This window comes from Morone saxatilis, unplaced genomic scaffold, assembly GCF_004916995.1.
Source record: "Morone saxatilis isolate NCDOM2014 unplaced genomic scaffold, NCSU_SB_2.0 Contig22, whole genome shotgun sequence".
In the NCBI taxonomy this organism is placed as follows: domain Eukaryota; kingdom Metazoa; phylum Chordata; class Actinopteri; family Moronidae; genus Morone; species Morone saxatilis.
This window is the reverse complement of record NW_023339785.1, coordinates 20739009-20754528: the sequence shown is the minus strand read 5'-3', so window position 1 is coordinate 20754528 and position 15520 is coordinate 20739009. Positions and strand designations below refer to the sequence as shown.

The following is a 15520-nucleotide window of genomic DNA, read 5'->3' as shown; positions in this document are numbered from 1 at the left end:
ATAAAAAAATATACAGTAAAATATATATATATATATATATATATATATATATATATATTTTTGCAAACTAGAATTTCTGTTATCGTTACCACATTATGTCACCTTCGAACTCTAGACATTATCTTTTGTCCATCTGCAGCTTATTTTTACCTCTTTTGATACATCATTAGCATCACAACGTAACAGGAGTCAGACTGTGAATTTGAAGGGAAAAGAAATACAGGTTCTGTCCGGACATGCTTTTATGTTTCCAAAAGTGCTGGCAGATGATTTTGATCCTGAAGGACTTTTTAATCTGCCACAAACAGTCTGAGAGTGTCCCTCGGTCAATATCATCCTGCCAACACTCTCACACATAAACCATTACTTCACTTTGAAGAAAAGAAGTTAAGAGAGCAAAAGCAAACAAGGGAAGGAGAGAGAGAACTGAGGAGGAGGATGGCAACGCACAGATGAAGAGCAGTGGGGGGGCACAGTTTACCAAAGCAGCTTAGAATCAGCCAATCACAGTGAAGGAGAACATCAGCTGGTGCGTTTCTTCCCCACACGAGGAAGAAAGAATGAAAGGCGAGGAGGGCAAGTGCATATGAAAGCTGTGGAAATAAATACAAGTCTGTCTCCCCAGCAGTAACAGATATGTGAGTTTCCCCTCTTCCTCTTCAGCTGACTTCTTCACAATGCAACCTCGTCCAGTGTGAGTGTGCATGTATGCGTGCATATGTCGGGTGTGTCAAATAAATAGATTAAAAAAGGGAGACAGTAGGTCTGACTGGCCAGGAGTTCGGTCTGTGTGTGTGCACGCATCTTTTGCGTATGAGAGTCCGACTGAGAGTGAGGTCAAAACTGGAGGGCGAGCGGCGTGTGTCTACATGTCTGTTGAGGTGAGTTTCTTCATGCTGCGTCTCTGGGCTAGACTGGATGCTGCCACGGGCTCCAACACTGGCTGACTTGTCTTCTGGCTCAGTGCTGAATAGGTGGCAGCCATTGCTCCCTGGAAAACAACAAAATAAACACTTGGCTTCAACTTTTAAATCGATATAGAACTTTAACTCTGAAGTAATTCTATTACCACTTTGTCGGTGTGTTGTAGGCCATTTGGCTAAGGCCAGGTCCAGCACAGAAGTGTGTATTCCCTCCTCAAGAGACTGAACAGTCAGTTTTTTGCTACTAAACAAGTACTGAATTTGTGCTCATTTCACCATGATAACTCCTCTAATTTGGAAAAACATCAACTTCAGCTCAAAACCCCCAGGGTTCCCACTCTTTTTAAAGAAATCATTTTCCAGGACATTTAAAGGGTTTAAAATGTTTTTTCCGTTTCAGTTCACATGTGGTTAAACCCCTGTGAAGTGTCACACTGCACAGCTACCAACTGAGTTTCAAACTAAACATGCACTCAGGTTTATGTAGGGATTCTGAGTGAGGGGCTAACATACAATAAACATTTCTTTAGGACAACATAGATTATTTCCAGGATATTTGCTAATTTTAATCAATTTCCAGGTTTTTTCATGTCTGTAAAACTAGTCTCTAATTTTCCAGACTTTCCCAGTTTTCCAGGATGCATGGGAACACTGAATTCCATTCAACTTTTAGATTCTGGGTGAGTTATGCTAACATCTTATTCAACCCTGTATTACACTACATTTGTTTGATTACCTAAAACCACCCACGTATAAAGAGATGAATCAGAAACACGTCATACATGATCTGAACATTTACAGAATGAAGCAGCACTACAGCCTAACAACAAGTGCAGATACATTTTAAAAAGGAGAATCAATTATTGCATCATTGAAATGATGTTGCAGGCAGACATGGTGACAGGTTCAGTTACAATGACACATGCTTGGGTGATCTCAACTTCATCTTTTATCCCCCTCTCCCTGAACTCTCGCTCCCCTCATTACTTGTCAACTCTCTACTGTCACTGTCATTATAAAAGGCAAACGTGCCGAAAAAACTACAACAAACACATGCTTTATGTAGTTAAACATTGTGTGAGTGTGTATTGCCACTGTGTTTGTGCAGTAGCCCTGACAGGAAAGGTGCCTAACTGATGTGAGTTTAAGGAAGGGACTTTGTTGAGGCTAACACAGAGGCCACAGGTGTGGAAATAACACCTCTTTGATGGCTGTGATATCCAGCAATTCATCAGACCTTCAATCACATGTGCAAGAGAGGAGAAGTGCAAGAATGGAGCACTGAAAGATGTGGGGTTTATGACTATGAACAGGATGACGAGTCTACAGTCAGCAACACCACAATTCAGACTGAAAAATAACACATGGTCACTGTTAAAAGCAAAATGTATTTTTGGCCAGCATGAATGTATTGAACCATCCTACCTGTTGATTAATTGTCTGGTCTGTGCGGTGTGCAGGGTGTTACTGACGGCATGAAATCTGTATCTCTCAAATAAACCTATTAATAGAGCGCTGTCAAAACTGAAAAAAAAAAAATGTTTGCCTTGAAAAATCGAGAAACTTCTGGAAGTAAGACATTAATCTGTCTTGTCTGCTTATCTGTTGCAAGAATAAGCACCTATATACACACACACACACACACACAAAACATGCACTGGCAAAGAGCTATGATGGCACCAAGGAAGGGTTTGAGAGTGAACTGCACTGTCTGTTGTTATGGCGGTGAAGAGAGGACTGCGTTACAAGGCGAAGCTCTCAATTTACTGCTGATCTTTGTTCAGACCCTCACCTATGATGACAGGCTTTGTGTTGTATCTGAAACAACAGTATCACAGATTCGTGTACAGGGTGGCTGGCCTATCTCTGCTCTCTCTCTGTTTGGGTGAAGAGTTCAGCATTGTCAGAGTGCTTCTATATACAGCCGCTGCTCCCTGAGATTAAGAGAAGTCGACATAGGTGGTTCACGCACTTGGTAAGGATGCTGCCCAGACAGCCTCTCTCCGTAGGGGGTGTAAGAACAACTGATCCTGCACGGGGAGATGAGGGATGTTTGCTCTGTTTGTTATCTACTCTTTCTTATCCCATCCATCCTAAACTTCACCATTCACCATTTTCAAAGTGAACAAGGCAACATCCTTTTTTGTTGTCGGTCACCTAGCAACAGCGTTTTCTTGACTTAAACCACTTGAGTGCCAAATGTATTGTGTACGAGACTACTCCTGTCAAAAATACAACTTGATGAGTTGCATTTTAAAGAGGCATGTGACCTGGATATGTGGCAAGACAAGATAGAAGGATGGACACATCTGCTCTGTTGTAACTGGTATTAGTAATACATGAGAGCAGAAGCGTATAATTCACCAAGTATCAGGCTCACTTTTATATGTCAAGAGGCACAGGCACTGCCAGAGTATGATATCCTGAGTTCAGACCCTCTTCTAAGTTGGAGAGATGATGCGGTTCCATTTTTAGACACACTGAGCAAAGTGGCATTAACCATAAAGGCCAACACACGTGACAACATGTAACCCATCATTAGCAAATGGTTTCAAAACATTTGATCGCTGTCTTACACAAAGCATAAGCACCTGTGGCAACAAGGTCCTGTGTCTTTGTCTGTCTGTTGATTAAGAGGATAAACACTCACCTTGACGAGGTGTGGTGCATCATGGCGTGTGAGCTGGAAGTGTGGTAGCGTATCTCTGCAGGTGATCCAGGAATGCTTAAGAACCTGCTCTGCTGTGTATCGCTGGTGAGGGTCCACATGGAGCATATGGGACAGCAGGTCCTGGAACACAAAACAACATCCAGTCTTAAATGTGTATGAGGAAAGAACAGAATTTGAAGTTGTCTTTATTTAAGGAAGAACAATGCAAGTCCATTATATAAATCATCTGCAGTCCCTGGCAGGTTGGTGGCATATATAAGCATATATAACGTATAAAGTGTGTTTCCTTACTGTGAATTTATTGTATGAATGTTTATTTAATTATTATTAATATGATTTATGTAGGGAAAATAAAGTTTGCTGATGCTATTGTGTTGACCTTTAATTCACAATTCAACATGGATCATTTTTAAATGAGATTTTCTTCCCCCACAACAATGATTAATAAAAGTTGTGGGGTGTGGGGCATTACACTTTTTGGCCTCTGAAGGTGGGCATGCCAGAAATAGTTGGACAATGACTGCTTTAAGCACACGTAATAAAAAGATGCTGTCATCTGTTCAGTTTCACAAAACAGTCACATTTTATTCCTGCTTCCTGAATCACTGAATGAAACAGATAAACCTAAATAGATTGAAATCTAACGATTACAGCATAATTAAAAGAAGTCCATCCAGTTTATGTAGCTCTTTTCAAAAACGAGTACACTAAGTGCTTTCCAGACATGCGTATGAACAGAAATAAGATTCATTCATTATTAGTCTTTGGAAATGCTTTAAAGTTACACCACCAGTGTGAAGCAGTGTTGTTTGTACCTTTGAGGTGTCTGATACAGTATCCCAGTTGCCCCCTGTCAAGGAGAACTTTCCAGATCCTATCCGAAGTAGAATCTCCTCTGGTGTGTCGTTTGGCCCATTAGCAAACGGCGTGTACCTGACAGGGTTAAAAGCAGAGATTATCTAAAAAAAAAAAAAAAAAAAAACTAGGACTAGGTGTCAGCATAAACTCAATATTAAATTACTCAGATCGGGCTCTAAAAAAAAACTTGACATTCCTATAAAAGTTTAACCCACTGCTCCAAAATGTGCACACACAATTTCCATGATTACACCAACAGCACAAGCAAAGTAAGTGACAAGAGCACTGATGTACAGCCGCTTTTTTGAGCTCCCTCTTTACAAGGCATTAGACTGGTTGAGTAATTTGGAAACTTCACGCTTCACTGTTAATCATTCCCACCCACATTTAGGCAAAGTTTGTCCAACAGTTGTTGCTGAGTGCAGTCTTACCCTGCCAGCATGGTATACAGTAGAACTCCAAGACTCCATATATCACAAGCTGCATCATAACCTTGCCGCATTAGTACCTGAATCAACACAAAGAAAGAAATACAAACCATCAGGGACTCATACTGACAATGTGAATAAAAACTTTTCTGTACATTATACTCTTCACTCTCTTCACTTTACATTCCCTCTAGCATTCGTTCTCTTTATGCTTCTATCATTCCTCCTCTCTCACCTCTGGTGCCACAAAGTTGGCGGTGTAACAGGGGGTGAGGAGGAGGCCGTTGCCTCCCCGAAGCTGCTTGGCAAATCCAAAGTCACAGATCCTGATGGAGTCAGGATTTCCCGAGTCATCCATGTATAGGATGTTACTGGGCTTCAGGTCTCGGTGTACCACCTGGAGAGGAGGAGAATGAAACGTTAGAGAAGAAGACGTTTACTTTTCACTCCTGCTTATATGTGTGCAGAATCATCTTCTTACCCCTTGGCAATGGAGGTAGTCAACAGTCTTGGTGATGGTGTAGAGCACAGCACTGGCCTCTCTCTCAGAGAAAAACTTCTGCCTAAGGATCTTATCCAGCAGCTCCCCGCCCTTCATCAGCTCCGTCACCAGGTATACATACCGGCCCTCGTCATACACCTGACACATGCACACACGTAGGCACAGAGAGACAGCCTGTCAATATGGTGATTGACCACCCTAAGAATAGTACTGTCAAACAAATTCTACATACGTCTTTCAGAGTGATGATATTGGGATGCTGCCCGTATCGCATCAGGATTTCAATCTCTTCAGAGGGGTCCCTCTTAATTTTGTCTATAATCTGAGACACATGGAAACACAGATATGAGCAGTTGCAAATTAATGGCTGAAAAATCTCTCTGCTGTGTAATTTACAGCATTTAATAACCCAACAAGACGAGATATCTAAATAACAAAGCATTGCTTTAAAGTGTTATGAAGTTGTTGCAATATGGCTAAAGCTGTGCTGCCCTCTACTGGACTCTTGGCTACACTAACCACAGTCAACATGATTCATTTTAAGAGATTTCATACACTTTTATGAACCCACACTCTAGAGACACCAATATATTGGTAGAAAATTGTGCATCCACACTACAGTCATCTAATTTAGTTACCCAAGAATTTAAAACAGCTGTGTTGATCAAATAAAGACTTTAAATTGGCTTAAAACACAGTAAGATGGATGATAGGTTCTTTTTTACTTTAATAAAATTCAGACTAAATGTACCCCAGAGATGCTAACCGTGAGAGAAACTGTCACAAAGTCACAGCCTTAATTCAACTACTGATATTGAACATGTCGGATAATCATTTTGCACTTTAAATGTGGTGCATCGGTGGTCTGAAGGTTAGAAAAGCAGGATCCTTACTGAAAGGTCACCAGTTTAATTCTGGAAGAGGAAGAGCGTGATAAATCTTGTCTTGTCCTTAATTTGAGATGGCTAACATGCCAACTAGGGACTGGTGCATTTTTGGATTAAAAAAAAAAAAAAACTACCTTCACAGCATAGTCCATGGCAGAGACTCGGTGTACACAGCGTTTACAAATGGAGTAGGAGCCGACCCCTATGTCCTCCTGCAACTCGTACAGATCAGAGAACTTGGCTGAGCCCCCGTGCATCTGGAAAGAACAAGATTGGAACTGTTACATTACATTCTTTAACATTCACTGAATAAATTAAAACCCAAGCTAACCTTCACAAGCCATGTCTAGACACTGAATGTGACAACTCATAAACCACCGCAATAAAGTCACTACAGTCACTGTTGGTCCATACAAGACAACAAATGTGTGCTGTAGTTCAGACTGTCGCTGTCTGTTGTGTGCTCCCACCCCACCACCCATTCATTTTAACACTTTTGTTCACAAATATGCCAGAGTGGCACATTAGTGGTAATGTTATTACGTATTCAGCAGTCAAACTGTCACAGCAGATTTACCACCATTTGCAAGCCATTGTAGTATTGGCTCCCTATTCACACATCACTTAAATGGTGGCAAATGCTGTCAAACTGAGTGGGGAGGACAGTGTGTGGTGTATGTCTCCAGTGGAACACAACTAATATCAAAGGATAACTGTGGCTGTTTGCAACTGGGTTTTATTTTTGTATTTTCTGCCATCATGCCAATCAATTTCACTTCATTGCACAGAAACTGGCTTCTAAGTTTGCAGCGAATTCTGTGAATACTGCCCCATTGAACGCACACAGCCAGTAGAGCCAAGAAAGGAAAGCTTGTAGGCACCACAAGAAAAGTATTCATGGAGTTTTGTCAGCTAAAATGTTGTGGTAATTGTTCAGTAACAGTGACAGATGTGTTAACTGGAGTGTTATCTCCCTTTCAGCAGTGTTTTTACCTTTTTTAGTCAGTATCATGTTGCAAAATACCAAGTCTAGTATTGGAAATAAATTGAATTATTCTTTAACCTGTGAGCTACATATAAAACCTCAAGAGTGAAAAATATATCTGTGTGTGACCTTCATGACTGTAAGTCAATTTGGTAATAATTAACCTGTGTAAATGTGATAGAGGACACATGCAAAGTAGAGATGATGCATGTTCACCTGAACTATGGGGAGTATGCTCAGCAGCGGGGAACTCTTGTTCTCATCCATAGGGGCTGGAGCAACAAAACTGAAGCCTTTGAAGAGCTGGTGGGCGTTTGCACTGGGAGGGATACCTGGGGAGTCTAAATATACAAAGATAATTAATAAAATAGACATACAAACACCCACTGAAAATTTGGAGTTGTTTTTTGGATTCAGTGCTCAGTTGCAGTTTCCATGGCTGCAGGAGTGGCTGTTGCTTTTAAGCTCAAAATCATGTTAACAGAACATGTGTGTAGGTGTAGATTTACCTTTAGGCGTTTTAGCGGTGAACTCTGGGTCGAAGCAGAACGTGTCATCTGGTTTACCTGCTGCGGGCTTGAATGGGGGCTGGAGTTCTCTCCTGTACAGTTTCTGAATAAACATGGGTGCACACACACACACAACAAACACACACACACACGTTAGAAATCAAACCCTTCCACAGGCTGTTTGGATTGTGTGAACATATGTGATAGCGAAGCCGAGACCCCTCCCAGATTAACCCCCTCCCATTCCTCTACAGCCTGGTTCAGCCAATAGCATCCTGCTGGCTCTTAAACATTCACGCAGGGCTATTAGTGCACACACAGTGAGAACTGGCCTTCTGCCCAGACACACACAAACATAGTTGGCGTGGCCAAGACTGATGGCCAGTAGTCACCAAGCCAACCGTTTGTTAGGTGTGAATCCTCAACAGAAGCTGGAGAGTTACGTGTGGGTATGTGTGGGTCTGTGAGAAATGAGAGGGTTGTGCGTGTGCTCACATTCCAGTCGATGGTGGAAAAGAAAGCGTGGCGTTTGATCTCCTCCACTCCGTCGGGTCCGGCCCCTACAGACACAGATCACTCAGGTTCAGTTAACCTGGCACGTTTGATTTTTATTGTTTTCAAAGGATCAACACATTCACACATTTTTCTCTCAGCGGTTTTCAGCATGTGATTAAAGTGGATGCCAAAATGTTAACAAGCTCCAGCTAAGCGAGTGGCGCAATGTGAGGATCAACACCTCATTTTCTTTTATTCAAACAAGTCTACATACGCTCACATGCAATCAGCTTTAATGCACCTTACCTAGTCTGTTAGCAGGGTTACGTTTAAACAGCATTCTTAGCAAACTCTGGGCTTCCAAACTTAGGAACTGGGGCATTCCCAACTTAGCTCTGGAGGGCAGAGAAGAGCAGAGAGCCACAGGTGAATATAATAAAAGAAAAGCTACAGTTGGTCATTACTTACATATCAAAACTTGTCCTACTCCTGTCATGCTTTGATTGTCTTAATCATGCAGTGCATAATGACTCACTTGAGAATCATGTTCATGGTCTCATTGCGGTCTTTCCCTTGGAATGGTAATGTCCCCGTTAGCATCTCAAACTGCGAACACACAATGACAGACAGAGAATGTAATTAACTGGATTTTTCAGTTCATACAAAATATCAAAGCACAAAATATAAGTGTGTAAGTTTGAGTGAGCTTGTGTACCATAAGTACTCCCAGAGACCACCAGTCCGCACTCTGTGTGTGTCCTCTCCTGTTGACCACCTCAGGGGCCATATACTCCACCGTACCACAGAAGGAATAAGCCTTCTTATCAGCATCTACTGACTCTTTACTCAAGCCAAAGTCTGCACAACAGCCATGCAAAGCAAAAAGGTAAGATACACAGCTGACTGAGCAGTCGCATCCAGTAATTATGCTATGCAAAACTTTTATTCTTTTAAAATCAGTTTAAGGACAAAAAAGAGGTCATAAATCTGTTCTTAGTAAATTAATATTTCATATGAAACAGTTTAATTACAGGCTGTTAACTAGAACAAGCTATTCAATTACTCTCTTGAATTAAAATATACTTTTAACAATTAAAAAAGTAAGTCAAACATTGCATGTACATTACAAATAATTAGCATTAAGTCAATACGTACCTGTTAACTTTATGTGTCCAGCTTCATCAAGTAAGATGCTGAAAGACAACAACAGTTTTTCCATGGAGGTGAGCTTCAAACAATTTTTCACAACAAAGTATTAAAGTAATAACAGTATTCAAGTCATCTCATGCCTTTGTTTTCTGCTTAAAATCACCTAGAAGTCTTGGGAATTTTTTTGCAAAACTATTAGAGTACTCCATTCAAAGCCACACTGGACACATCCAGTCACAGCTTCTGTTTGAAATTATTCAGACTGTGAAAAATGTGTTAGTTGGTATGGGTCTGTGTGACAATATACGTTTAGTGAAGTTATGGTCTGAAACGGCAGGTGAAACATAAATAGGAGGGAGCAGCCACACAAGGTGAAGGTCAAGTCCTGTTCTATGTGATGTAAGAACCGAGTTGTGTGTAAAGTACAGAAAAACACTACAACACATTCATCCTCAAGAGAACTGGATGATGATGATGACTTCAATTGGATGGAGTTAACAGGGTCATTCTGAACATCAGTCAATAGAGAAATAAACACACATTTTCCTTTAGATGATGACAAACAGAAGTTCGATGAACTTTAGTCAGCTATTTGTCACATAAGATTTAATGTCTCTTCACAAAATCTGATATAAAATCCACGTTAGCATTAATGTTAGCATCTCAGTGTTTTATGCTGTGTCTGTGTTCTATGGCTAATATGTTAATTCTTTTGAAGCATAATTTCCTCTTCGTAACACAGGACAATAATTTAGATTTTGGGTCTTTGAGAACTGCACACATAAAGTCAAAGACTCCTCCCAGTCATTCTCCATTTTATTATAATCAGTGTAGAAATGGAGGATAGAAAAGGGAATGGATTGGACATGAATATCTAATGGTTCAAAAACAACGTCTGAATAGAAACAGTTTTAATTTGAAATCAAAGTAATGTCTGACAAGTAAATCAACTTTTTGAGATCATTAGTAATGCCTCTTGGACAAGCACTTGCACAGAGCCATACAGCATATATGAGCAAGTCAAAACATCATCTGTGGTTTTTTACTTGTGAGAACAAATATCTTTAAAAGGAACCAAACACAGTTTACAGCTGTACAGATCCTTCCTGAGTCAGAAGATGAGTGTGGGGTTTGTGTGTGAAAGGTCAAAGGTGAGGATGAGGTCTAGGATTCATACTTCTCTGGCTTGAGATCTCTGTAAACTATGCCCAGGTTGTGCAGATGGTCGAGGGCCAGGGCCAGCTCTGCAAGGTAGAATTTCACATCTTCCTCTGTAAACATAACCTGATAAGAACTGGACAAATTTACTCTCTGAACTCAGAAGAGGAGAGAAATTCAGAAGCAAAGAAAAAAAAACACACATCTTCAATGTTAAGCTTCAATAACCACAAACAGAGAGAACAGAGTATTATTATTGTCACAATATCAACATTTCAAAAAGGTTACACAATTCAGCAAGCTGTTGATTTGACATTGCCAGCAGCTATCACTTTGGTTCTGAGACATGCTTTCAACACAAGGTCTTTCTAGAGAACAATCACACATTGTTTGAGTTCCCTGAAAGCATTTGAAAAGAGCTGATCTGAGCCTCTAACTGACAAGCAACTGATGATCTAAAAGCGAATAAAGATTCCAAGAAAAGCACTCGTGTTTCCATGAGGAATTCAAGTCATAATTTGAACAGCAAACAGAACACAGTAAAGACTAATGACTTGGCAGCACTTATGCTATTATAAAATGAATAAAGAAATTTTGCATACTAAATTTGCACCTGTTCCATTTGTAGCTGTCAACTTAAAAAATCCTTAGGGCTTTTAAAAAGAACATTGTGGCATATGTAGTTTAGATTCTCACAAATGTGTTTAAAACACTAGGGGTCGGGGGGGGGGGGGGGGGGAGACCTCCAAATTCATGAATAAAAAGGACATGCTGTACTTTTCTTTTCAGACAGAACAAATGGAAAAGGTGCAAAGAGTATAATGAGATGTAATATTAGGCAACAGGACGTCAGCTTACCTCTTTGGATAAGCGAGTGAATACATCCCCTCCCCTGAGAAAGTCCAGTATTAAATACAATTTCCCTTCTGTCTGAAAGGCTGGGAGACAAGGAAACAAGTAAATTACCTGCAAGCTAATCATATTGTGATTTCAACAGAAACCGAGACAAAACAAGTGTTTCGGTAACAGGGTGACGCATGTAAACACTGTAACTCACTTAGAAAAGCAGCAGCTTGCCAACATTAACAACAGTCACATTGAAATGATATGAAAAAGTCAGATATTGTCTTGATCCCTTATGTTTAATCATTGTTTCTATTGTGGCAATCTTGTCTGTTAAAAACTGGAAGTAAACATGACTCATTAAGAACAATTCCAGTTCAATTCATTATGTAATACCACTCAAAATATTCTTATAAAATCATATTAACAATGATGTTTCCGACTGGAACATGAACATGCACATAAGCAGCTTATCCCTGATTCAACCTGAACTGGGATGTAATCTGTATGATTATTTATAAACCGCCTGCATGCTATGTAAATAATGTTCCTCTTACCGTAGTGCAATTTCACTATGAAGGGATGATTGACTTCCACTAAAATGTCTCTTTCCATCTTAGTGCGAACTCTGTCCCTGACTGGAGAGACAGAACAGGAAGGGACAGTGAGAGGGAGAAATTCAACACTGAGGACAGAACATACTGGGCATTTTGCACTGAGGTGATTTGTGTGGATGTAGATCGAAAACAAAGTTGCGTTACCTTTCAAAGATGCCTTTTTTAGAACTTTCATTGCATATAACTGACCAGCATCTGGACCCAGGATCTTCCTGACAAGAAATACCTGAGAGAACAGGAGGTATTTAGAGAGGTACAAACTCCTACATGATGGAAACATTTGACTGGTCTGCTGCGTTCCCTCACCTTGCCAAAAGAGCCCTGGCCGAGGACTTTGAGCAGTTCAAACTGAGATGGATCAGCTTTCTCACAGCCCTCTTTCACGTGGTGAGTGATAGGAATCTCCTTATATGTCCCTTCATCCTACACAAACAGTATCAGTATGAGAGAGACACACGAGACTGTAGGTATTGCATCCCACACAAACACACACACACACACACACACACATGCTCCAAGACCTGAAGCCCATCATTACTTACACAGTGTGAGAAAGACTCTCCCTCCTCCATGGGCTCGTCCATGATCTGATGCCCATTGACCTGCAGCCAAACCAACAAGTTTCATCAGAGGAGTCGGGAACAGTAAACACTTTCACAAAGCTTGTTCATCCTTGTTTTCAGCTGAGCAGGACTATGACTGCAGCTGCTGCACGCCCACATGTATGATGAAGGATTCAACAGATGAAATCAATGAGTCACATGCAATAACAGTGCGCTCTCACTTTTCCCAACTGCAGCTCTATTTGTTGTCAAACAGTATGGAGTCCATACTCTAAGCCCGTCCAGCTGTCCAGCTCTCATCCCGTCCCTATAAAGCCCCTCATTATTAGCATTCTAGTTTAATCCCCAGCCAGAGCAAAAACAACATGTCTGACTGGCTCTGAGAGGCTGATGTTTGCTAGGGCAGCAGTCAGCCTCTTGAGGACAAACTAGGGTCCAGCTCTTTCAGGACTAGTGGCTGACAGTGGCGGCAAGGCGCTTTTTTATTAAAAGACCACATATAGACATAATTAGTTCTACTCAGGCGCTTGTTGTATGCCCCTCTTGTTTATTCAAAATAGCCATACACTGTGATAATGTCAGTGGAGGTCACATATCTCAGCATCCACAAATAAATCAAACAATAAAACACACTGCTCTCACATTAACCAGGTCTACATATTTCAGTTCTGTGCTGAAGCTCAGCCTGCATGATGTATTCGGTCCACTGTGTTTGTGTGTTGAATTCCATCAAGCCTCTGAAGAGGGGGGATGAGTCATAGCTCTACGCAAGCCCACTCAGTGGGTGGAGCCACCGACATACACTCACGTACATCCTCAGAACAGAGGCCAACAAACCTCTTTCCAACAGCTTAGCTCTACAGAATAACACGGAGAACATAAACATTCAAATCAGTCAATATATAGACACTTCAAAGCAAGACCCCACACAGAAGAAATGTCAAAATGTAAGCCCTGGTGCATCTCTGAAGTATAACATCCTGGCTAGCCAAAGCCAGGGCAGTGCTTGTGTCATAATTCACACATATATTTTCACTCCCACCTTTGCTGTGGCTCATCGCGGCTTGTAACAGAGTGCAGCCTACACTTGCAGCACAACCAGGCGAGCCTTTTTCAGCCATTTGAAAACGATGGTCTGAGAGACATACATAGTATATAAACTCACAATCACTGATACCGGCATAAAATACTTATACTGCTTACATATCGTCTTCAAAGTCAAAGTGATACGAGGTGCATTAAACACCCACTCGCCCAGTTTAAGTGGCTAAGCTTAATGTTTACTTCTGTGCTTCTTATCTTGGCAGCTTTCAAATAAACCGCATTCAGTGAACTGTAGATTAAAGAGCTTATTTGTAAAAAAAAAAAAAGATGAAAAACTTTTCCAAACGTAGCAACATTTGGTAGCAAAAACCATTCATGAATTATTCAACATTTCCAATGCCGCCTACATAAAATAGAATTAGGTACTTCAACGAGATATAAAAGATTGGGAATGTTGTGGCACAGGAGGGGAGAGTCAAGTTCAACTAATAATGGATGGACTGGCTCAGAAGTGTGTGTTGCAATAGCTTTTCTGCTCGCTTTAAAACAGCCACAGCAGTCAGACAGACAGTTTGTACTGTAGGTGTGAAAGACTGCAAAGAATCCCGGAGATGGAAAAGGTTTAGGATGTCAGGATCTCTGCAGCACATGAAGAAAGAAAGAAAAAAGAAATCTCATCATGGGGGCCACATGTTACAGAAAGCTGAACCTTTTAACAGCATTTGGAGAAGTCTTTTAAAAAAGTATGACTGGTTTTTATTCATTAAAAAAAAGGTCTGAAGATAATAAGGTAGCCTATGATTAATAGAAAGGGTTTATACTCCACTAAAGAGTCCCCTGTTGTTTGTGACCCTGCTCGACAGAATATGTCGCTTTAATGATTAATCACAACTTCACTTTGATAAAGCAGTTAATATACTGTCAGCTATGATAGTTAGTTATTGCGTAGCTGGCTCACAAACCTAAAGTTACAGCTAATAACAACACAGATTCACTTCTGCTGCTGCCCCCCTTTTTTTTTTTTTTTTTCTGAACAAATTTAAACCCGCGTTAGCTAGGTGTTGAAATCTCTAACATAAAATATAAACGTTGCCGAAACACCTCACTGCCCCAACGACAGACACGCAAAAACCCTTCACCAGCTCTTCCATTACCGACACGGTGGAGGTTGAATGGAAACTTGTGTCCCAAGTTTTGGAGCCTGCAAGCTGTCAGCTAGCGTGCTAACTACGAGCTAATGCTACACGCGCTAGGCTAACTCCTCTCGAGAAGTGTAAATAACAACAAAAACAAGCTAAGAGGAGGCCGTGTGTGTCACCGGGTAAACAGCTCGTCCCGTGTGTGGAACAAAACGAGCGGCGGCGACAGCACCCGGACGGGCGGCCACCAAAAAAAACACCCCCCCTTCTTCCAACAAACACCAAAAAACAGAGCCACAAAAATAAACACCTAACCAGCTGTTAGCACGAGCTAGCGTGTTAGCATGCATCACGGTGCTTCTGCAGGGTCGTGACGCGAAATTTAAGCTCTAAACTCCCCCCCCTCCAAAAAAAAAAGACAAGCAAAAAAACACACAAAAAATAAAAGCAACCTTAAGCTTAAATCTCTATGCAAAAAAATAAATAAAACCACGCTTTTATCCACTCACCTCACTACTAACGCTGTTTACCTCCATCTTGTGCCAGGATTGCTCTCCGAGTCTAAGGCATCGTAGTCGACCTAGACCCCCGCTCCACGTTGCATGTCTTCCCCCAGAGTCTGTGTGGAAGTCCGGCTCTTCTGCTTTGATGATCCGACGCGAGCTGTGTTGCTACGGACCGCTATCGGGATGTGGAGGGGAGAGGGGGGGGGAGAGGGAGAGGAAGAGAGGAAGAGGTGGTGGTGGTGG

General features: G+C 41.2%; 1 protein-coding gene across 3 annotated transcripts; it reads right to left on the bottom strand.

Annotated features, from left to right (window-relative positions):
- Positions 1–42: 42 nt before the first annotated feature.
- On the bottom strand, positions 43–15514 carry rps6kal (ribosomal protein S6 kinase a, like). Of its 3 annotated transcripts, none has more exons than XM_035669165.1 (22): positions 15281–15514; positions 12568–12627; positions 12332–12448; positions 12170–12251; positions 11966–12046; positions 11424–11503; positions 10585–10691; positions 9414–9451; positions 8974–9116; positions 8794–8864; positions 8565–8653; positions 8259–8323; positions 7764–7866; positions 7471–7595; positions 6404–6526; positions 5615–5704; positions 5362–5520; positions 5116–5277; positions 4884–4960; positions 4410–4527; positions 3574–3714; positions 43–991 (listed from the first exon to the last, which is right to left on the bottom strand). In XM_035669165.1, the coding sequence occupies exons 1-22, from the start codon at positions 15305–15307 to the stop codon at positions 866–868; spliced, it is 2184 nt and encodes a 727-aa protein (XP_035525058.1). In that variant the 5' UTR covers positions 15308–15514; the 3' UTR covers positions 43–865. The 3 variants fall into 3 exon arrangements, with proteins under 3 accessions (XP_035525058.1, XP_035525059.1, XP_035525060.1); XM_035669166.1 differs by lacking the exon at positions 15281–15514 and adding an exon at positions 12810–14615; XM_035669167.1 differs by lacking the exons at positions 12170–12251; positions 12332–12448; positions 12568–12627; positions 15281–15514 and having other exon boundaries at positions 10585–10701; positions 11966–12048.
- Positions 15515–15520: the final 6 nt, after the last annotated feature.

Excerpts from the sequence above, each read along its gene's own strand:
- rps6kal (XM_035669165.1), bottom strand. The coding sequence starts at position 15,307 with ATGGAGGTAAACAGCGTTAGTAGTGAG. Across the intron at positions 11,504-11,965 it reads CATAGTGAAATTGCACTACG|CCTTTCAGACAGAAGGGAAA; the intron begins GTAAGAGGAACA and ends CTTGTCTCCCAG. Across the intron at positions 5,278-5,361 it reads ACTACCTCCATTGCCAAGGG|GTGGTACACCGAGACCTGAA; the intron begins GTAAGAAGATGA and ends CCTCCTCTCCAG.